The 23118-nt window shown below is 36.1% G+C and overlaps 1 protein-coding gene across 3 annotated transcripts in view; it reads right to left on the bottom strand.

The window, feature by feature from the left end:
* THSD7A (thrombospondin type 1 domain containing 7A) overlaps window positions 1–23118 on the bottom strand; it is a 446765-nt gene that overhangs the window by 78779 nt on the left and 344868 nt on the right. For all 3 annotated transcript variants that reach the window (XM_058724979.1, XM_058724982.1, XM_058724980.1), the window contains 3 exons: window positions 15239–15473; window positions 10439–10554; window positions 1481–1613 (listed from right to left, as the gene is read on the bottom strand). In XM_058724979.1, the coding sequence (XP_058580962.1) occupies window positions 1481–1613; window positions 10439–10554; window positions 15239–15473 (484 nt within the window). The remainder of the gene's footprint in view (window positions 1–1480; window positions 1614–10438; window positions 10555–15238; window positions 15474–23118) is intronic.

The following is a 23118-nucleotide window of genomic DNA, read 5'->3' as shown; positions in this document are numbered from 1 at the left end:
AAACATGACTCCGAGCGCCGCAAAGGGGAATTTATTTGAAAATGTTCAGTCCTATCTAAGTGTAGTTTAGATCTCTATCAAGACACAGAAAAAAGGAGCATTAACTATAAAAGTACTTTCTATGGCAGTGGAGACAAGAGTCCATCATGGTCGCTTTCTACAGAACTGAACTCTATCCATGCGCTTAGCCTTGTGTTAAAAAAGTGAAGTACAGTTAATACTTCTCACATTAGTTTCAAGTACAACCGCATTTAGCCTTTTTATTGATTAGGACTGGCATCAGTGTAAGCTATAGTACTAGAAGTGATGCATCCCATTTAAATAAGTTATGTTTATTTTATATTCAAGTTATGAAACTGTATTCAGGTCAGGAGCCTTTTATTATTTGGTTAACAATGTAGGTGTAAATCAGAAACTGCGATCACAATACATTTTACAAAAACAAATCCCCCAAAGAAATAAGTTTGGGCTGAGAGTTGTCAGGCAGTGCTCATAGTAAACATGTGATTATACCGTCTGTCGTATCAGCATTAAATACAGGTAAATTAAGACAGCAGACTTGCCATCAGATACACCTTAAGTTATTTTTGATCACACCTTCTATCAATTAATGCCCTAATGCTTCATTTGTCATCAGATTGCAATGATATACCGCTTAAAGTTTCAGTTAGGTGCCTTCTTTTCATAGTTATGGCGAAAATTTTCCCTAATAATTATCCACATGATCATAAACTGCTTGAATCACCTTAGTTTTCCTTGAGGTGGCCACAAATGAACAGAACAGACATCTTGTTAGCATCACTGAAATAAAGATGTCATTTTGTGAGCCAGAATGCCAGCATATATGAGGAACAGGTGCTCTTTTGAGTCAGGGGAAGCATGCTTAGACTATTTATTCCTCTATCTGGAATGGAACTGCTTTTGTGTTTCATAATTATTAACCATTTTCTGAATTTCTTTTTTTTTAAATTTTTAAAAATGTTTATTATTTATATGTGAGAGAGGGAGAGAGAGACAGAGCACAAGTAGGGGAAGGGCAGGGAGAAAGGGAGACGCAGAATCCGAAGCAGGCTCCCGGCTCTGAGCTGTCAGCACAGAGCCCCACGCGGGGCTTGAACTCACATGCTATGAGATCATGAGCTGAGCCAAAGTCGGACGCTCAACAGACTGAGCCACCCAAGTGCCCCCACTTTTCTGAATTTCTTATAGTTTCTATCAACATAAGGAACTTCCCCAATTCCCCGGAGCTAGTGATACAGTTTGGAAACGTACACAAGTGTGTGTCTCCCTGGAGATAATTCCAGTGGTGGAGCAGCAACTTTAAAGAGGCAAGAGATGACATGCACAGCCATACATCCTACAGACTCCACTGAGCCTGGGGGACAGCGCTGGCTTCCTTCTCTCATCGTCGAACAGAAAACGGTCTTGTAGTGTGTGCTCAGTGCACAGCTTACAACGGTTTTGTTTAGAACTCTATTACCTGTAGCTCTGGCACACTTGAGGGGCCTCACAGGCTCTCTCTTCGTAGAGCGGGTCCGTGCAGTCCCTGCCTCCATTGGCTGGCAGCTGAATGATGACCCGGTGCCTAGCCTGCTTCTTGACTCCGGAGTCCCCTGGAAGGAAGCAGCTTTTTAACTGCTGTACTCTGCACTGACAAACAATATCCAAATAGCAGCCTGTGTGAAGATATTACATGGATTCCAGCTATATATGCTTTGACATCTGTGAATGAGCGGCCTCATCCGGTCTAATTATTTCCTAACTTCTCCAGACTCTTATGCTGAACACCTGATCAATTTATATCCCCAAAATGTGAAGAAGACAGAAAACACTTGCATAGTCAACTAGCCTTCCTAATGTGCAGACACAAAGTAAATGCTCTTTTACATATTTCCTTCCCCTTGAGAAATATGACAGATCTAATTAATTTATTTTCCTCTACCTTAAGTTTATTTTTATGCCATTTCACATAGTCCTGATTACCACATGGGACTCACAGTCCTGATGAATCTTTCTTAGGAGACTATATTCAATGTTTTAATGTGAAATTTTATTTCTTTGTTATTCACTTAATTTGAAATGCATCCCTCATAAATTATTCTAGTCATTTATTATTCATGTTAAACAGTCTAAGATCTTCAATTCAGGTCACATTCTAAACATCAGGAGTGTAAGTAGTGAAATGAAAGTGGTTTCTTAGAAGCAGAATTTTTACAGAAGCATTCAAAATAGTAATTACTGTAAGTAAATAAATCCAAATTACATTTTAAAAAACCAATGGAAATAATTAAGATTTACCTTCAATGAAGATATCAGCTTGACAGTATTACTGATATAAAGATGTCCAAATATTTTTGTAGTTGAAACAGATAAGGTATAAGACTTGTCAACTTTAATAAAATATATTCCAATTTACAATATATACCCTTTAAGGATGGATGGCCACATGGCACAATTTTACTTAGAATTGTAAATTCTTAAGTAAAGTGTAAATTGTAAATTACTTAAAAGAATTCCCTAAAGAATTATGTTAATAGAGTTCCCCTGATGCATTTACATTTTTTGCAAGATCATTAAATATTTCACATGCAGTTATAGGAACAGAAAAATTTAGAAAGTTTAGCAGTCCCTAACAAAGGATGGTTAGTAAAAAAATTAAATGAGGGGCACCTGGTGGCTCAGTTGGTTAAGTGTCAGACTCTTGATTTTGGCTGAGGTCATGATCTCATGTTTCATGAGACTGAACCCCACGATGGGCTGACAGTATGGAGCCTGCTTGGGATTCTCTCTCTCTCCTCTCACTGCCCCTACCTGGCTCTCTCAGTCTCTCTCTCTCTTTCTCTCTCTCTCTCAAAGACAAACTTTAAAAAATCTTTCAAGACGTTAAATGAAACATTCTTAAAGTAACTGAGTCAGTAGAAAAATATGATGTGACATCAGAACTTTCCTATAAGGGACATCTTTTCTCACAAAGCTGGGGTATCCCTGAACATGGGACTCTCAGCAGTGTGGACTGAAAATTTCCATATTAGATGGGAGAATGAATCAGATTAATGATCCCTAAATGTCTATGTAGAATAGTTTCTTTCAAAACATTAAAAAGGAAAACCAAAACAGATTTCTCAGCCAAAACCCAGAACTACTAAACCAGAATCTTTGTGAGCTGGGTTTGGGGATCTGATTTTTACAAAGCTTTCCAGGGAATTATGATGAAGAGCCAGGTTTGAGATCTACTAGAATAGATGACCCTGTATGTCACATACCAATTTAAGATTCTAGGGTTCACATGTGCCTTTTTAGGATTATTCCCATTGTGGGGGGAAACCTGTACTATGAATAATCAGAATACTACAGGTAATAAAGCAGGGAATTAGGGGCTGGAGGTAGTGGGTAGTAGAGAACTGAAGTATTTGAAAAAATTGTCATAGACTTTTTAACATAATAATAGCAGTTTGAGTGTCAGTTGCAACCTTTACATATTAAATATAATTTATCTAGGAAAGATCTAAGAAATGCCAATGGGACGGAGTTTTAATAAAATTGCTAATGCTGCCTCCATCCATTATGTTGTCCAGTGGTCCCTATTTTAAGGTCCAGGTGATAAATTCTTCTAATAATACAGAGCTAGGAAAAATTTTGTTTCCTTTGACAATCTATTAAGAATCTTACATGCTTCAACTTTTTGCTTTGTTCACCAGAATCTCAGGGCTACTTTTCTTCTCAATTGCAGGAGCTCACCTTAACTTTGACTTTATAGTACAATTTTTCTCTTCCTCTCCCCTCTCTCCAACTCCATTTACTACCTTCTTTTACACTTTCTATTCTTTTTCTTTTTTTTTTAGTGTTATGATCTGTCTTATATAAACTAAATAACCATTCTTATCATTTGTTTAGCATTGGGGGAAGAAGGAAGGTGTTTGTTGAACAAGCAAAAAAGGGAGAGAACACAGAGGAGCAGGTCTTCGTTTCCCAGGTGGTCAAGATTCTTAGAGTCAATAACTCACCAGCCCTTCCCTGCCTGCAGGTAGACAACAGACATGGAATTGAGACCCAGGGATCTGGAGCCTGGAGGAGATGACGAGTTCAGCATCACTGGCACTTTATACAGTAAAGCTCCTGGTCACTATCTGTCTAGATATCACAGGGGACATAGGCAGGGCTGTTCAGATTTGAGAAGCAGCAGTTACTGTTTCAATCCTACTTCATTTTTTGACTTGAAAGGAAATTTTTCACTCCAGGTACAACTCTGAAACATTCTACTGCCTTTTCATCACAACATCCACGGGCTTGTATTTGATATATAAGATCACGGTAACTCTTTCCACTTCCACAATTGATTCCACAATGGCAATCCATTTATTCTTTAAAGAAGTTCAAGTACCTTAACCTTGTGCAACCCACAGAACAGAGACTGTGAGCTGATGAAAGCAGAACATTCCAAAGCTGTAACACCTGCGGAGGAAGTTTAATGGGTTTACACAGGAAGTGTCATGACATCCATGTTTCTATCCACTGGGAGGTTCACTTCTTCTTAGATGTCAGTTAGGAAATTACTTGTATACTCAAAGAAACAGCACTGTGGAACTCAGCCAGGTTACAGAGTCCTCAGATCAGAATGCAGACAAAAGAAGAGCTACAGCACATGTTTAAAAGAAAAGTGGAAGGTTTCTCACTGATAACTTGAACCGACAAACTCGGAATTTTACAACCTTCATAGTTCCCTGCACATCTTTACACCCAATTTATTATATGTGGTTGACAGACATGTATTGTTTCCATTTATATTTTAATAAATATTTGCTGAATGAGCAAACACATTTATTTCACTTCTCGACTGGAGTATAAGTTAGCATCCTCTATTTCTTTTCACCCACTTCCTCACAGTAGGACGCACATGGGTATGAAGTCTGTGCATTGAGGATTAATAAAATATAAGGGATCGTTTTGTTTACTGGAAATGATAAACATGGGGAAAACAAAGAAATATTCCTGTAGTGTTTATGCTTGAAAATATATATCTAGGATAGGAATAGGAAAAAAAGATTATACCTTCAGAAAACAATTATGTGATAATGATGGTAATGAGGGACATAGACTCAAAGGGCATGCAATCTCTCATGTAGTTACGTCATTTTACAGGTTTTAAGACAGTCAAGATACATTTCACCAGAGAAATTACTTGATGGGAGGCCTTAAAGGGCAGGTAAAACTAAGATTTAAACTGGAAGTGAGATGGATGGCAGGCTGAGCAGCACAGTGCTAGGAAATTGAAAGGGAAAGGTTTCATGCAAGAAGCAAAATATAACAGTAGTTTTCACATCTTTTGGGTAATTCTAGTGCTGTACTGCTTAAGGGCATCAAGATGGGATAGATACTTCTGCAATATCCCTTCTCGCTCTCAAGTCAATAAATGCAGTTAGAAACCAAGGATTTGAACAGTGAAATGTATTATTTCATCAAAAGTAATGATACTTTTAAGATTATAGTTGTCAACAATTTATATGCATAAACGTTTCCTATTTTTTTAGGAAAGTCCTTTGTAAAAATTTGTAAAAATCTGGGACAAGTTAACAAGGGCATGGATTTGAGGATTAAAATTACTCTCTACTCAATACTGATCTTTATCAGCATTGATTTTTCAACACATATCTTGAGAGAGGGCTGAATAACATTTGAAATAATTCTTCTTGTTCTTCCTGTAATACTAGGCTTTTCTATTCTGTCTTTTGCAAGATATAGTGTAATTTTACCTCTTTACAGTGATTTTTTAAAGGAGGAGCTCTCCATTTTCATAAGTTCAAAACTCTAATAAGATTTAGACTTTACCTGAAGAATTAAATTTAAAAGAACCACTCTATCTTGAATTAGTTTTCTATTGCTATGATGTATCCTTGGACACTGAACTTTGTTTACCATTATTTATTTATTAAAAAAATAATGTTTATTCATTTTGGGGGAGAGGGAGGGGTGGAGAGAGAGGGAAGGAGACACAGAATCCAAACAAAGCAGGATCCAGGCTCTGAGCTGTCACGGCTGGGCTTGAACTCACCAGCCGTGAGATCAGGACCTGAGCTGAAATCAGACACTTAACCAACTGAGCCACCCAGGCACCCCAACTCTGTTTACCAGTTTTAATTGTGTGCAGAAGTCAGTGTTATTTCAATGAAGCTGAGATTGTTCCCATTTCATACCAAATAATGAAAAAATAAACTAACCACATGTCATTGCTTTTTTTTATTGTCCTTAGAACAAAAGGCTACTTTTCTGTAACACCATTGTATCATTATTATCAGTTGTTACAGCAGTCCACAGGCAAAAAAAAAAAAAAAAAAAAAAAAAAAAAAAAAAAAAAAAAAAAGAAAGAAAGAAAGAAAGAAAGAAAGAAAGAAAGAAAGAAAGAAAGAAAGAAAGAAAAGAAAAGAAAAGAAAAGGCTTCTCCAGGAGCACAAAGCATCTTGGCAGTGTTGTCCAACAGCAACCCCCTCTCCCACACCCTAGCCTTTATTTCCTCATTACACAATTAGAGCTATTCTTTTTAAGTCTGAGCGCCTAAGTTCAGGGTTTGTGAAAGTCTTTTGTTAGAGGAGATTCAATACAGAGCTTCCAAAGAGAACAAACAGGGCTGATCTCCTGCTCCTGCTGAGATGACCTATGCTCAACCAAACACAGCCCTGCCTCTCAGAGAGCCTCTTGCTCCTCACAGGACAGTAGATTTCTGAGCTGGCATTCGTGTACTCCTTGGCAATCACTACCCAGGAGCTCCAGGGGAGAAGAGCATCCCAGTGGCACCGTGCATTTTATTTACAGCAGCTACTAAACCCTTCAAGAGACCAGCCCAACTAAACTCATTATATGTCACCTGTCACTCACCACAGAAACTAGCATCCCTGCCAGCACCTGCTCCTGCCACCCCTGTATGCCTTCCATCATCAGCTGAACCCACAGCACTCCCTATAACCCGATTTTCAGTTTCTCATTTTGTTCCATCCTCTCTCTAATCCTTCCACATTGACACCCATAGAATACATGGTCTTTCATCTTCTATCTCTCGGAAATTTTCCTTCATATTTTTTGCCACTGGAAGCTGATTCTAGTCATTTCCATCTTTCCTTCTCCGTTGATCTTTAAAAATCTCCAACTCTTCTGTCATCAACCTGACCATCAGCTATCCACCTGGTAGCAGCCAGCTACCAACATCTCACTAGTTAACAACTTTAGAATGTCCCTCCTTGTAATATTTTCTCTTCCTACTCCTGGCACCACTTGGGTGGCTTTGGTATTCACATGGTTACTCCATGCAAGGCACTGCGCTCTGAATCACTGTACCTCCTCACCTTCAGTGCCTTTTCCTCCATTTCAAATCAAACACTAGCTCTTTCTGTTCATCCCTTGATGCTATTATTATTAGTACTTATGCACTCTCGTCATTAAACATCTTACTTTCTGGACACTCCTAATCTTCCAGTTAAATGGCTTCAGGTCTCATCTTACTCAAATTCCTCAAACACAATTGAGACTGCCAGTCCACTTTCCTTCTCACTCTTTCATTATCTACCATTCCCTTCATGACCTCACTTCCATCCCAAACCAACTTAGATTCTATACTCCACTATTACAAGAAATCCTCCCTTGAAAACATCCTTGACTCCCTGTTTCTCTCTTTTTTTCTTGTTCTCTCCTGGGAAAGTCCCAACTCTAATCAAAAGCAAATATTTTGTCACACTTTTTCTGCACTAACACGGCTGGAGAAACAATGCCAACTGTGTTGAGCAATCCCCTTTTAAAGACATAACTAAATGGGTGTTACATGTTGCCTAGAATCAATTTAATGGAATATTTCATTTTTTTCAACTTTATTTTCTTGAAATACTTTAGAGGATTTCAACTTTTTTTTAAAGTACTTAATATAAGGAAATATTTCATATATGCAAAAGGCAAAGGTTTTTTCCATCTTCAGATATTTCACTTAAAAATGTGAGATTTGTGTTAGGTTATTAATTATATGATTATAAATGTAAACAAAAATATTTTGGGATTATTATTAAATGGCTTTATTTCATACTAACATGAACTTTAAGTATAACAACCTTAAGCAAAGAATTTGAAAGTACATGAATTTTATGTAATAAATAACCTTTTTTATTGTAGGGATGAATAGCAAGTAATAAATTATTTAATGGTAAACAAATAATTACCAAAGAAATACTGACTGATAAGAAAGCACAATTCTGTTGCTGCTTATGACCAAACCAAATGATTTCATCTTATTTAGAGTTTAAGAAAATAAGAGAAGAAAATCTGGAAAAACTGTCAGTGACACTGGTTTATTACTAAGTTGAATACCATTAACATTATTTTAAAAACATTAATGCTTGAGGGTGCCTAGGTGGCTCAGTCAGTTAAGTGTCTGACTTCAGCTCAGGTCATGATCTCAGTTTTGTTGAGTTCGAACCCCATGTCGGGCCCCCCATCAAGCTCTGTGGTGACAACTCAGAGCCTGGAGCCTGCTTCACATTCTGTGTCTCACTTTCTCTGCCCCTCCACCGCTCACACTCTGTCTCTCAAAAATAAACAAACATTAAAAATTTTTTTAAAAACATTAATGCTTATAACTTTTTGCATCAAAAACTGTTTAGATGTCTTAAAAGACTTAAAATAAAAATTTTGTATTCTTTCTTACTTTATGGTTTAATTTTATTTGATATTTTCAAGGGTACCAAAAATTTTTTTAAAAGCATAAAATGGAACTTATGTTTTAACTGTATAAAATGACAATCACACTGTAAAAATAATCCATTATTAAATTTATAATCTCATATAATTTCTTACAATTTAAATAATTTTCAACAATTTACAGTAGTTGTTAATCTAGAAGTTGACTCAATCTCTTTAGTAAGAGTCAAGAAGCATAAATAAATAAAAGCATGAAAGAAACTTAAGAAAATCTATCTATTTGTTGGGAGAGTAAAATAAAACAATAGGAGACCGTTTCAGTGCCTGGGTGGCTCAGATGGTTGAGCATCTGACTTCAACTGAAGTCATGATCTCATATGAGTTTGAGCTCTGTGTCGGGTTCTATGCTGACAGCTCAGAGCCTGGAGACTGCTCCGAATTCAGTGCCTTTGTCTCTCTCTCTCTCTCTTTGCCCCTTCCCTGATCATGTTCTGTCTCTCCCTCTCTCAAAAATAAACATTTGAAAAAAAGTTTTTTTTTAAATAGGAGACAGTGTCACTTGTGACACTGAGAGAAAATTTGCTCAAGTATTGCATAATTCAACTGGAGGATAATGAAATCTTTCTCAGCAGCAACAAGAAAGGACCCCATCCTGGAGAGTAAAGAATGATCAAAGTGTCTGCCATGATACTGAAAGAGTCTCTGTAAGTAATAAAAGCAAAACCAAACTGAACTGGGAACAAATCCTCATCTTGTAAAAATGCCTCGTAGTATGGTAAGTATTGGAAGAGGTACAATCTGGCCCTTTTTCTCTTTCCTTTATTCCCATCCTGGAAGGGGGGGAGGGTGTCACATAATTGAATCTGTATCAGTACTGATAAGATTTCCAACCCTCTTACTGACAAGAAATAGGTAGCCAGGGGCCCAGACCCACGATACAAAACAGATGAACACAGGGGAAGGGAAGCAGAAATAATATAAAAATAAGGGAGAAGGACAAAAAATAAGAGACTCTTAAACACAGAGAACAAACTAAAGGTTGCTGGAGAGTTTTGGGTGGGGATGGATGGCCAAATGGGCAAGGGACATTGAGGAAGACATTGGTTGGGAGGAGCAGTGGGTGTGATACATAGGAGATGAATCACTGGATTCTAGTCCTGAAATCATTATTGCACTATATGCTAAGTAACTTGGATGTTAAAAGAAAGAAAGAAAGAAAGAAAGAAAGAAAGAAAGAAAGAAAGAAAGAAAGAAAGAAAGAAAGAAAGAAAGAAAGAAATATGGAGGGACACTACACATTCTTTTGGAATTAATGTTAAAGGAAATCTTATTAATATGATAAAGCCTATAATTCTTTCATTTTGATGCAGATCATAGATGTGCAGTTTTGTTCTCTAAGACTTCTGATCGATTTCTTGGGTGTTCAGAAAAATTTGATATTTATCTAGCTGTGCTTGAGGGAGGAGTCAAGGTTAGGGTCTCCCTACTCCGCTGCCATCTTAACCCTCCTCTCAAAAGCATCTCTTATTGTGACTTACATCGAAGAGTCTTAAATTGGTTTTTGTTATAAAATTCATTTGTTTGATTCTTTAAAGTTGTATTATCTTCTAGAAGGAAACTAGAATTTTACGACATTCATGACAAACCAGGATTACACGGCCTCATATAAGAATTATAAATATTGCTCATCTAGAAGAACTTGAAGGTCCTGCCTAGTGAGTGGGTTTTCTAGGTAGGTAGACTTCACAACTCTAGCTCATCATACCTTCTTTACATGAGGAGGGGCACGATGTCCAGTCACTATATGGTGTCACAATACAGTCCTTCCTACAAGGAAGCAGACAGGGTCTCACCGTTTCAGGTCGAAGGCTTTCAGGACACCTAGAAAATGCAGAGGGAAATTACTAGGCCTCTTTAGTAACCCAGAAAACTACGTAATTTGATGTCTTTAAGTCTTTCATTGCTAAAATTGCTAAAGAGTCACTAATCTATATTATTTAAATTCCAGGAGCCTGTCTGCTTTTGATAAGAACTATATAACTAGATTATTTCTTCCAAATTAGACCTCAAAAAGTTCTCAAGGCAGGATATATAAATTTAATAATAGTAATCGTGCTATTAGAACAAAATATAATTTACCTTATCCCCTTATAATAATCTTTCTATTAAAAAATATTTTCTAACGTGCTCTATAAGAAATTTATGGGAATTCAAATTACCAATTTAAGAACTAATTCTACATCTTCGAATAGGTAAATAAGCTTATTGCTGATTATGTTTCCAGGTTATTCTATGCTTTATTTTCACAAAATATGTGTAGCATAAATTTATAATGGAGTATATTCAATACATAGTGCATGCTCAAAAATGATACTATATTTACAGCTATATATTTCATAATAATAACAAAATAATAAAAGTGTACAGATCATTAGGATAGGCAGTTTTTTCCTTTAGTCCTGGTTTCATTTAGTATCTCTATTCTAAAGAATTATGGAATTTTAAATATTTTTATAAGTTACAATATGTTTTGGACCAAAAGAGTAAATATAAATAAATCAAAGATAGCCGATCAATTTAAAGAAAAATAAAACACCATTCTTGACAAATTATAGTAAAATTAATCATCTTAAAAAATACAGTAAAAATATTTATTAGGGACATGAGAAAGATGATGATCCAATATACTAAAATGTCTTTTTTTTTTTTTAAATGTCTTACTTTATATAAGCTTTTGCACTTTTTATAAGATAACTTTAGGAAGGTGATGTAAGAGTTTTAAGTATACTTTTATATACTTAAATGATTTTTCAATTTCCCAATTCTTCTCTGTATCTTCAAGATCTGATTCTACTATTGGCGGTCAAATGTTGATCACTAGCATTAACACTAGAAGAAGAGGTATATTAAGGACAACACAACATAATAGCATAAATCATATGACTAAAAGTAACTTCCTGTTCTGATTCCTAAGAAGTTATCTTTTGATGTCATATAAATCTTTGACAAAGAAGCTAAGAGGCAGAGAAGAAATAAACTGAACAACTAGTATTAATGTTGCTGGAATAACTTGGCAAATTAGTGAAAAATGGGATTTAAAAATACTCCCTATGGGAGAAGCCAAATTTTCTGTAGGTCAGGATAAATTATCTTTTAACAAGTAAGTTAATCAGGATTTCAGAACTGAAGTATGAGTGAAAAAATATCAACATCATTAATCTCCTTCCCATAATTTCTTTATTGCACTTTGCTGACAGTTCACTTTTTATATCACTGTATTATAATAATTTATCTACATATCCCATCTCATACATAAATATTATGTTCTATTCAATTATACAGATATATGCTTTCCCCTTTCACTCTGTAACACTAGGGTTTATTTGGAAGCGGATTTAAAAATTATATATAACTCAACATTTCAAAAAAAAAAATCTCCTTGTTGAGGATAACCTTGAATTTTCATTTAACAAAAATGTCTATTTATTTATTTATTTTTGAGACAGAGAGACAGAGAGACAGACATAAGCAAGGAGATGCAGAGAGAGAGGGAGACAGAGAATCCAGTAGAGAGCCTGATGTGGGACTTGAACTTGTGAGTCACGAGATCATGACCTGAGCAAAATCAAGAGTTAGATGCTTAACTGACTGAGCCACCCAGAAGCCCCAACCTTGGATTTTCCTAATTGCTAGGGCTACTCAAAGTCATGGACAACAAAGAAGTTTAGATGAGAGTCATAGAAGTTAATGAATTGTTACAATTGAGATTATAAATCACTAGAATTTTAACTTAACCTGCATTCTTAGGAAACAGTATATGGCAAAACCCCACCTATGATACTGTTAATTCTTGTGAAATTATGCAATTATTGATTAGTATTATTGGGAGCACTCCTTTGCAATGAAGCAATTTTACAACTCTAATAATAAGAGAACAGGGGCGTCTGGATGGCTCAGTCAGTTAAGCTTCTGACTCTTGATTTCAGCTCAGGTCATGATCTTGTGGTGTGGTTTGTGAGTTCTAGCCCCTCTTGGATCCTCTCTCTCCCTCTCTCTCTGCCCTTCCCCCACATGCATGCATGCTCTCTCTCTCCCTCTCCCTCTCTCTCCTCAAAAATAAACATTAAAAAAAATAATGGGAGAGCATTACTCAGTTGTGAGCTCTTCAAATTTTAGCCCTTTTATAAATCAATGGAATTTACAGTGTTATCGTTGACAACCTCCAAAATTCTGTTTTAGTTTAGAAATATCCACAGCAAGATACTTGGCTAACTGTGGAGAACAAAATTACTAACAACAAAGCCGTTAAATGAACACACAAAGATAAATTATACAGCCTAGATTACATCCAATAAAATGAATTCAGACTTCCTTTGGTGAAGCAATTGGTTCAGTCAACATGCTTCTTTTCTCCCTTGTACTGTTTGTATTTAGTGTTTGTGGTTTAAATCAAGGAATTGATTTCCCCCCAAATCTTATTCAAGGTCAAATTAAACAGATGTGATAGGAGTTGAAGTTTGTTACTCTGAGGATAGATAAGATCAATAACATTGATTTTACCATTGCAGAGTAATCTGTTTTATTAAGAGGAGTTTAAAACAATGTTTTTATTTGCATTTTTGTTTCAAATGCCTTGCACTGAAAAGCATTCATTGAATTTAATCTAGCTTTTAGGGATAAAGGCAGTAACATTTTCTTTCGAATTCACAGCATTTGCTTAATATTTCAGAACTTTAATGGCAAAGTAAGTGCATTTAATTTAACAAATCTATACATGTATCCAGGTCATTGAATAAAGGCTGCAAGGGCAAAGCAAATTTTTAATGGATTATTGTGGTGGTTTGACATGGGGCTACAGGATACCCTTCCTATTGAATGATTTAATGACATTAATCCATCAGGCTCTTTCACACATAAGTTTATATGCATGTATATTAGTGCTTGGCAAAAACAGTTTGGAACTTGTATAAGCGAGGAAAATATCAACAGCAATGTTTGCAAAGTGATTAACAGTAGAACAGGAACAGAGTGAGCTTACTCATAGCAGATTGGCATGATAGCCCTCAATCCTGTGCCCGGTTGCTCAGGTTATAACCCTGGGCAGGGAATATTTCTACCTCCATACTTGTCCCAGCAAGACCCAGAATCCTCAGGATTTGGCACTTCTGCCCCTACTGTTACTGCCAGATAATTTTAACATGCTGCACGTTAACTTCCTGGGTTAGATTCATCACAACTTTAGCGTCATTTCTATTAAAATATTGGTTTGGGGCTACCAATTAAGGATGCGGAACAGTTTCTCAATTTATTCAAGTCTTCCTGGCATATCTTTTCTAATATTTCAGAATACCAAATTACATAGTCAAATAAAGTATGGGGCAAAAATATCCTTAATGTCTGGAATCCTGGCCAGGTAAAAACAACTCCTAATAGGAATATTATTTATGCCCTGAAGTTTTTCATACATCAGGTACATTATTATCATTTCCTTAAAAAACACTAGGAAGGATCTCAAATTTTAAGAGAAAATAATACTTTCTAAGATTTATTGAGTGCTCACATGACTATTTTTTGCATTAAATCCTTTCAATAAACATTGAAAACTAAGGCCAGAATCAGTTAAGTAGCATGCTGAAGGTGACACATCACAGTTATGCACCTGGACAAGTATTTGGAAATTATGGACATTTTAATACCAATGCAAAATTGACTGGTTTTACTTTGCGTGTTTCATATGGCTAAGAAGATATGAATTCTAAAAGATTTATGCTAAGTCTCAACAGATAAAAGTGTTTCTTTCCCCTTAAAGGGATACGTTTTTAGAACTGACTTATTAATTTTCCCAAATTGATTAGCTCAGTTATGCCATGACACGTTTCTTCATTTTATATTTTGCACAAGGTAGGTATACTATGTCAACTCTCTAGTTCTTTGTCCTCTCTCTCTAGCAAATTGCTTGCCTGGTTATTATACTACTTGTAACCACAGTGAGAAACGGATGGTTTTTCTACTTATCATAACACTCATCCTATCCCACAGCTCTCTCTTAGAAGTAAATGGCTTATTCATTTAACCATTAAAAGATGTAATAAGTTTGGCCTCAGTATTTTTGATATAGTATTTTCCAGGGGAAATGAAAGGCAGATCATAGAATGCTACAGCCCAATTAAACTAGATCGGCAGACTCCACAGCCTACGGGTACATGGGAGGTCATGGACCATCTGCACTGTTAGGACTTCATATACGGTCATTATCGATCAGCCAGGCCCAGAGCAAGCACTTCCCTCACTGCCTCACTAGCTTCATAAAAGGAGAAAGCACTACTAGAAAAATGAAAGTAGATAGCACAGAGAAATACTGCTACGGAATTCATAGATCCCAGGCACAAGATTCCAGAGCCGTTAGAACTTTGTTAGTGACTGACGTTCAAAACAAACAAATCTTACTCTTGAGGACAGGTGTGACAAGCGTCAAAATGCTCCATTTCATGAAGCAAGTGAAGCCTGAGCCAATCCCCTGCATGGTTGACCACAGTATTTACTGCTGTCATTCTGAAGCCCTTACTTTTTTGGTCCCACTTGGCCCACATTGACCCGCACACAGATGACTTTTCTTGTCTGCATGCCCACGGAGCAAGAGGCCTCCCCATTCCAAGTTGTAGTTGTGTTGAAGGACGATACGGAAGTGTCCTCGATGCACTGGCCCCAGGGGCCAGTCTGCCAGTGGTACACAGTACAGGGATGCTCATTACAGCTGCGTACCTCTTGCAGAGCACTGCTATTTGGACAGTGAACTCCACCTATAAAAATGAACAAAGAGGATTAGATATGGTGCTAACAGGAAACTTACTGTTCTCTTTTGGAATTAACGATAACAATGATACCCGCCATTTATTAGCACATAGCATGTGACCAGCATGCTGCTAGGAAGGCAAATTACATATTAATCTTACGTCATTTGGCATCCTCCAGGTTAAAATTTAAGCTATACAGTATACATGGTATTTGCCTGCGGTGGGGGGGACCTATGGAGCACCTTAAAGAGAGAGGCCATTGTTCTCCAGAGAAGCCGAAAATGAGGTACAAATGGACCCTATGGATTGCTGGCCCAGGGAAATGTGGGCACTGAGACTCTGTGCATGGTGAAAACCCAATGTGTTCTCAAATGTTATCTTCCAAATTGAAAATCTTAAATACGTGTTTTGAAGTATTGCTTCTTTTAATACATTAGGCATTTGGGCAATTAGAAACAGGTTTTTTTGCTTTTTTTTTGTTTCTTTTTTTTTTTTATCAGTTGATGCTGTCTGATCTTCTACAGCATTACTGGGAAAGCCACGTAGTAATGACAGTACCATATTTATTCAAATCTAAGATGTCACTGGCTGAGAGATATACCATCATTTTATTCCTCAAAGAAAGAGCAATGGCTACAAGTTAAACTATGATACATTGCTTTCTTTTCAATCCTATTTTTTACTGATGCTTATTGAAATCCATTTGTATGATTTATTTACATTAAAAAAAAATATATCACTTGATTGCATACATTAAAAGGGAAGACATTCCTCAATCTCATTTTCAGAGTCCAAATCTCTTGAGTCACTTTTTAACTCACACGAATCCAAGTTTGTTCTCCTATACAGAACCATCATCCTGTTTCAAAAGTGTTGATGATGTAGGATTTCTTTAAAAAGAGTACTCCCTGTTCTTTCCAGGTCTTTCTTCCCATCTCTAAGTTTTGATGCTGTTGCATTCTTAACTGCACCAGAAGTTGTCAACAAAAGATTTAAGCAAGCAACGAAGAATGGTTCTTTGCTGTTTTTATTTTTAGCAGATATATCATGGAATTGCTATTGTCACCAGGAATAACAACACAATTCACATGTACTAGCAATGACAACTATGTTATAACTTCTGTCTGGCTACAGTGGTTTTAAAACGCATCCATTGTAAGATGTAATAATTACAGAGATAATAAAAGGTAAAAGGGATACGTCTTTTAATCAACAGAATATGGTGTGAAGTTATCATTTTGGAACCATTTTTTATGTGCTAGCCTTGTTATAAGTACTCTGTATGTGGGACATTATTTTATACCCCAAACTGCCTTACAAGTTAAAAATTATAAGGTGAATGAACTAATGCAACTTAAATGACGTAACAGTAACAGTTAAGAATTTATGGAGCTCAGTGTCTTACCACTATGCTATTTATAATGCCAATTATAAAAATAAAAAGCTTTGTATCATTAAAAGCAGAGTAGGGGAGCAATTTATTGCTTACTTTATTGACAATTTAATCAATTTGAACTTATGTAGCCTCTGAATTTTATTTTAGGGACAGAAAATACCTGGTTGTTAAATAAGAAAAGGTGATTCAATAGCTAGTGATCCTAACAGGGAAGACAACTCCAAAATTTGAGATGTGGGTAAAAGTCATAAACAAAACCACACTCTGAGATGATCTTTAGTTATCACTTCACTTATAACTAAGGGCATCCCTCTAATTCAGGAAATAAATCGGTAGGCAGTTTATATGAGAATTTAACTGCAATTCAGAATCATTTATACAGTGGTGAACATGGGATCAACATCAGAATGAAGTAGTATTTCGTTAATGTCCCTGCTTCATGATGGTGAAAACATCTGTCACAGATCATAGCCTATCCTCCATCACACAGCTCAGTGACCCTGGCAGCCTCTGAAAAGAAGTTTAGGATTTGAATAGGAATGGATTCTAAAACATACTAATTGGATCGGGGAGAAGTAAATGAGCACTCTTATTACCCATTCCCTGAGGCTCTAGATTTATCCAATCTTCTCTCTCAGACAAACACATGCTAATTATAAACATTCATATTCACATTTTAGGCAACCATTTTAACCATACCTTAAATTTAACAGTGAAATTATTGATCTACAAAAAAAGTGTTTCTTTATTTACCTCATTTTTACTGTGAGTGTATGTATGTTGTTTAAACTGTGATTCTAAAACTCCTCAGTTGTTTTTGACATTGGAATTGACTGGTTGGCTTTGGAACAAATGATAAGAAAAAAACTTCTACAACATCAGTGTAACGTGTTGAGGAACTGCAAGATGGTTGTTAAGTTTACAGACATAAAGGCTATTTATTTTCTTGCCCCAATCCACATTAAAGCCACATCAGCAGCTTTGGACTGGTGTCAGGATACTCGCACAGATAAGCCCCAATGTGTTCTTAATTAGAATGACGATACGGGAATTTTGAAAGCATGGCTTGGGGTAATCAGTCATTGCGGCATCCGTTCTGTTGTTTTGGGAATAATTTTACGGTAGAAAAATTGATAGATATAATATTGAATTTATTTATTATTTATGGGAAGATCTAATTCCAGACATGTGGGAATATTTCCATAGTACTGGGGAAATTATAAAATGTCACCCATGACAAAATTAGTGATAAATGGTATTCTTAAAAAAATCCTCTTATACATAAAAATATATGCTTCATACTAATGTGACTATTTAGGCTTTTTATCATTCTGGCAAGTGGACAGACTTTATATTACTCTGATGAAATTCTACTATATAAAGAAATGCCCATGCTCATATAAAAACACCAACTACTATATGCGAAACGTCTCTAACAGAAATGAAAAAGTAACTTTTCCTCCCCACATCAAGTCCCTAAAAGCTGTGTTAACATACATTTGAACAGAGCTATGGTGTTCCTGGGTTTCTGGCTCTGACATTGAAGTTCTTACAATTTAAATGGCTAAAAAGACTGAAAAGATAAAGGAACCTTATTCAAAACATTAATACAAGTGTATTGAGTGTTATAGTAGGCAATGTTTATATCCAATGCTTCAAGAGATACCTAGCGGGGTTATAAGTAGTTTTCGCTGCTCTCAAGGATCTTATAATGCAGTGGGGGGAAAGTAGTAGGCATAGGCAAACATACAAATGGGTATAATTTTAGTCAGAATATAGGAATAATGTTAAAAGAGGTAGTATAATTGGGATTCAAAAGTACAGATTCCATTAGTTTTGGGGTGACTAAAAAATGCCTCGGGTAGAAGGCAATGAGATGAGTTTTGAAGGAATGGGATTTTGACAAGCAGAGTTCTGGGAAGGGAGAGAAAAAAGGGAAAATTTTATTGAAGCAGAAGAAAAAATAAAAGGAATACAGGCAGATATGATTTGGGGAATTTGCAATATTGATACCGTCCATTAGGGTGCAAAGTTCACACAGAGAAGGAACTGGCAGTCAGGATAAGGAAGTGGACCGGGTTCCTGCTAAGTGACTATTAGTGTACTATAAATTATAGCTTTAAAGTGCTCGTAGTTTTTACTGCTTATTGCATCCCAAAACCCTTTGACAGCAGACCACCTCTAAGTGAAAAGCACATTGGCAGTGGCATGATTTCGGGGAACTGAAATGGAAGAATGTTAGCCAGAAAGAACCTCAGAAGATTCTGCTGTAGCACACCATCTCTACTCCTTTTCCCCTTTGTTTTTCCTTGCAGAAAGAGATAGAAGACTTCCCACCATGGAGTCTGCATAAATCTTGTTTGGTGGTTATGGAGGGACATACCGACACAGCACTCCTGTTTCAAAGTCTAGAATGGGAGGGTGAGGAAGCGACAGCACTTTTACTTAGAAGGCAGAATTATGTGTGGATATACCTAGATAATGGATCCTGAGTTCTTCAGATTTGTCCAGGAATAAAAACGCTCCCTGGCCCTTAGGATTAAAATCCTTTAACTGTGAAAACCCCAAGTTAAAATATAAACATTCCTCTACCCAATGTTTTGTACTTTAAAATACAATTTTTGAAGACTGCTAATTATTTGTGAAAAAAATTGGCACAACTCTATTTTAATTTGCATCTATTCTCTGTATGTTTAAAGCAGGTGTAAATACACACTAAAATTTGGCTGATGAAATTATCATATCAGGTCATTTTGAACTTTGCAAAAAAAAAAAAAAAGCTCATTTCTTGCTGTGTAAGGATAATTAACCATATAATGAGACTTAAGTTGTTATTATACTCAGTGGAAAACATTTTGAAAATCATGTTTTCTTTTTAAGCTAAGTTTATTAAGAGATCTGCAACATGGGTTCAAAAAATTCGGAAGGCTACAAATCTAACATCAATTTTTAATTTATTATTCCAATTCAACATACTATTAGTTATATTAAAAATATGCCAGGATGAAGTGTTAAAACATTGCTTCCTTTTAGATCTTTCCACATCATTTTTTTTTCAGGGCTAAGAGCATCAGCACTTTTATCCCCACACTGGGTGGCTAGGCCTGAGACACCAACGAATCACTCTATAAAACTCAGAGGAAACCAGGAGCTAGTGCAAGTCCAGGGAAAAGGGTCAAGGTCACATCAAATGGTCACTGCTATCAAAACAACCCTGGTTGTACACTTTGGCTACCACCTTGTGGCCAGCAAACCAGCGCATATTGAGGGCCTGGATGGCCTTGTGAGCCAAAGAGGCAATGGAAAACTCCAGAAAAATCTTGGCATGATCTCTGCATCCTTTTCCTTGCATAATTTTAAAGAAGCTTTGGGACCCACCCAAATATACAGTTTATCCAATATAAGGAAGATTTTTACCTCAAGGTATCATACAAATCTAAAAAGACAAATTCCAATTTTATTTAACCAGAAGTCAAGGCTTAGGAAGCTACACACACACACACACACACACACACACACACACACACTTATTTTTTTAAGTTGAAAAAAATATTTTTATTTTCTTCAGTATATTAACTACCTATCTCTAGTTGCTACTATTTGTATTTGCTTTCCAAATGACATTTGGATAAGAATCATTTTATGACAATTTTTGTGTATTGCCGATAATAGGTTACAAAGTGTTCCTCAAGACATGCACACACCATAAGAAGACGAAGTAAATCAAGGGTAAGACCAGGAGCTAGCACTCCTTTTTCTAGCACACAGGATTATATTCCCGGCCCACCCTGCCATGATTGAAATGAGGTTCAACTTCAAGGTGTGATTATATGATTTGCTTTGCCAATCAAATGGCAGTAGGAATGATATGTCACTTCTGGATGGAAGAATTTAATGCTGATGCTCTGAAAGCAGCAGAGAGACTCTTCAACTCTTCTTCCACTGGCATGGGGATGAAGACGTAGGTCTTCATATGGAGGTTCAACACTCCAATGCAGACTGTCTTAGTAACTTACCCAGCACCACAGCAAAATTCCCATAAGGAAGAAATAATTTCTCTTTGAAGGTTTTGAGCTTCTCAGCTGTTTGTTACTGCAACACAACTTGGGCTGCTCTAATTAATACAAGAGGTTGTGTAGTCTTCAGCATATAATGTTTAACAGTGAAGTTATGACTGAGGTAAATAAAAATGTATCTTTTATTTTGTGAAGCAGCATTTATTTTGTAAATCCAGATAAATACTTTGCACACAGATTTGTGTGTAAATCTGGATAAATACTTTGCACATGGATTTGCATAGAAGTTATTTGACTAGAAAACTATATGTCTAAGCATACAATATATAATTCTAATAATGTGACATATATTACTATATGTCTAAGCATGCAATATATAATTCTAATAATGTGACTTTTCCCTTATTGATATCATAGTAATTTTCTGATTTAGAAAATGAAGAAAATTCATGACACATACAAAACATTAATTCTTGGGGAATAACAGAAAGACCTACTTTTGTGTAAAATTATAAAGGGTTTCCTACTTAGCAGGGTAACACATTTTAAAACTTCATACAAACAAACTTCTTAAATAATTTCAAAAATAGCTCAAAATTATGAGACTTTTTGTGAAAGAGAAAATATGTTTCAGTATCCAGCAAATAATCGGTACTAAATAGTTTTTAAAGGACAGATTCTTCATTAAATATCTCATATAATTATACAAGTTTCTGTAGCTGTTATTAAGAGACAAACATCAGCAGATTCCCTACTGAAAGTTTCCTCTATGGTTTCCACATAAAATTATGTTTTGAATTCATGCCTTTATGATTTACTCTATAAACATCTATAATTTTCCAGCACAGCTTGCTTATGACACAGCTACTAGACTTAATTAAAAATTATCGAAGTCTCACCCTTTCAAACTAAGAAGATGATACATACCAAAGAGCAATCATAAATTTCTGCCTTTAAAGCATTTCATGACCTTTCAGTGTGAAGCATCATGTCTATAGAAATAATGATCTGGTGAGTTCTGCAAGCATGGCAAAATCTCTGCCATGTGACTCACGGGGCAAAAAGTCACTCATTACTAGTCACACAGCAAGTGTCTGCAGAGTATAATAGATTTATAGGAAGCACAGTGACCACAGATCTAATTCTAATGAAGTCCAAGACATAATCTGAGCTGATAGAGTTTGAAGTCCGAATATAATCTATACAAGGTTAGAGTTATTGTTTGACAAGACAAGGAATATGACTTTCTAAAAGGTTCTATCTTTTTGTTTGGTTCCATGATACACTATTTTAGGGGGTTGCAAACAGTTAAATTTATATTAAGGTGACTGGAAAAGGTTTTTGGACACTTTAAAGACAATTATAAATTTTCCTATGGGTTGACTGTGTCAAACATGCTAAATTTTTCTCTCATGTCTTAAGACCAAGGTAGTTATATTTTTGCATAGCTATTATATTCACAGACAGCAAGTTTGGCCAAAGGAAAACACCATCAGGTTTCCATCACGAAAATGTTTCACGAATACAAAAATAAAACTGGCAGCATAAAAATTCCTCCCCAATCTATAATTTGGGGATATACACACAGAGAAACACATGCATGCTACAAATAGAAATCATTATTTACATGTGCTAAATGGGAACGAGGAGAAGACTCATTCAGCTTGATAATGTTTCAATAATATGTGCCTATATTCTTGAGACGGAACATGCCTTAATGTGATAGAACTTGATGACTTCTATGTTTTCCTTACTCCTATGATATTCTCAAGAATGGCAACATTAAGTATAACATATCACCCAGTCACACAGAGGCCGAATTAGCATTTGGATGTAAGCCTGAGAGACAATTACCAAGAGCCTTGTATTTCTCTACAATAAAGCTTATACAAGTCACGTATGAATTTATGACACAGCATGTTTTATTTCCCCAGTAGGATGAGGTGATTAAGGAGCAGCCTATTTTAAAAATGAACACAATCAGGGGGACCTGGGTTGTTCAGTCAGTTAAGCGTCTGACTTTGCCTCAGGTCATGATCTCACGGTTGGTGAGTTCAAGTCCCGTGTCAGTCTCTGTGTTGACAGTTCAGAGCCTGGAGCCTGCCTGCTTCCATCCTGTCTCCCTCTCTCTCTCTGCCCCTCACCCACTTGTGCTTTCTCTCTTTCTCTCTCAAAAATAAACATTAAAAAATTGTTTTTTAAATGAACGCAGTCTACATATATGAGACTTCTGGATCTT

This window comes from Neofelis nebulosa, chromosome 4 (assembly GCF_028018385.1).
Source record: "Neofelis nebulosa isolate mNeoNeb1 chromosome 4, mNeoNeb1.pri, whole genome shotgun sequence".
NCBI lineage: Eukaryota > Metazoa > Chordata > Mammalia > Carnivora > Felidae > Neofelis > Neofelis nebulosa.
The sequence above is the reverse complement of the archived record's forward strand: the minus strand, read 5'-3'. Positions and strand labels throughout refer to the sequence as shown.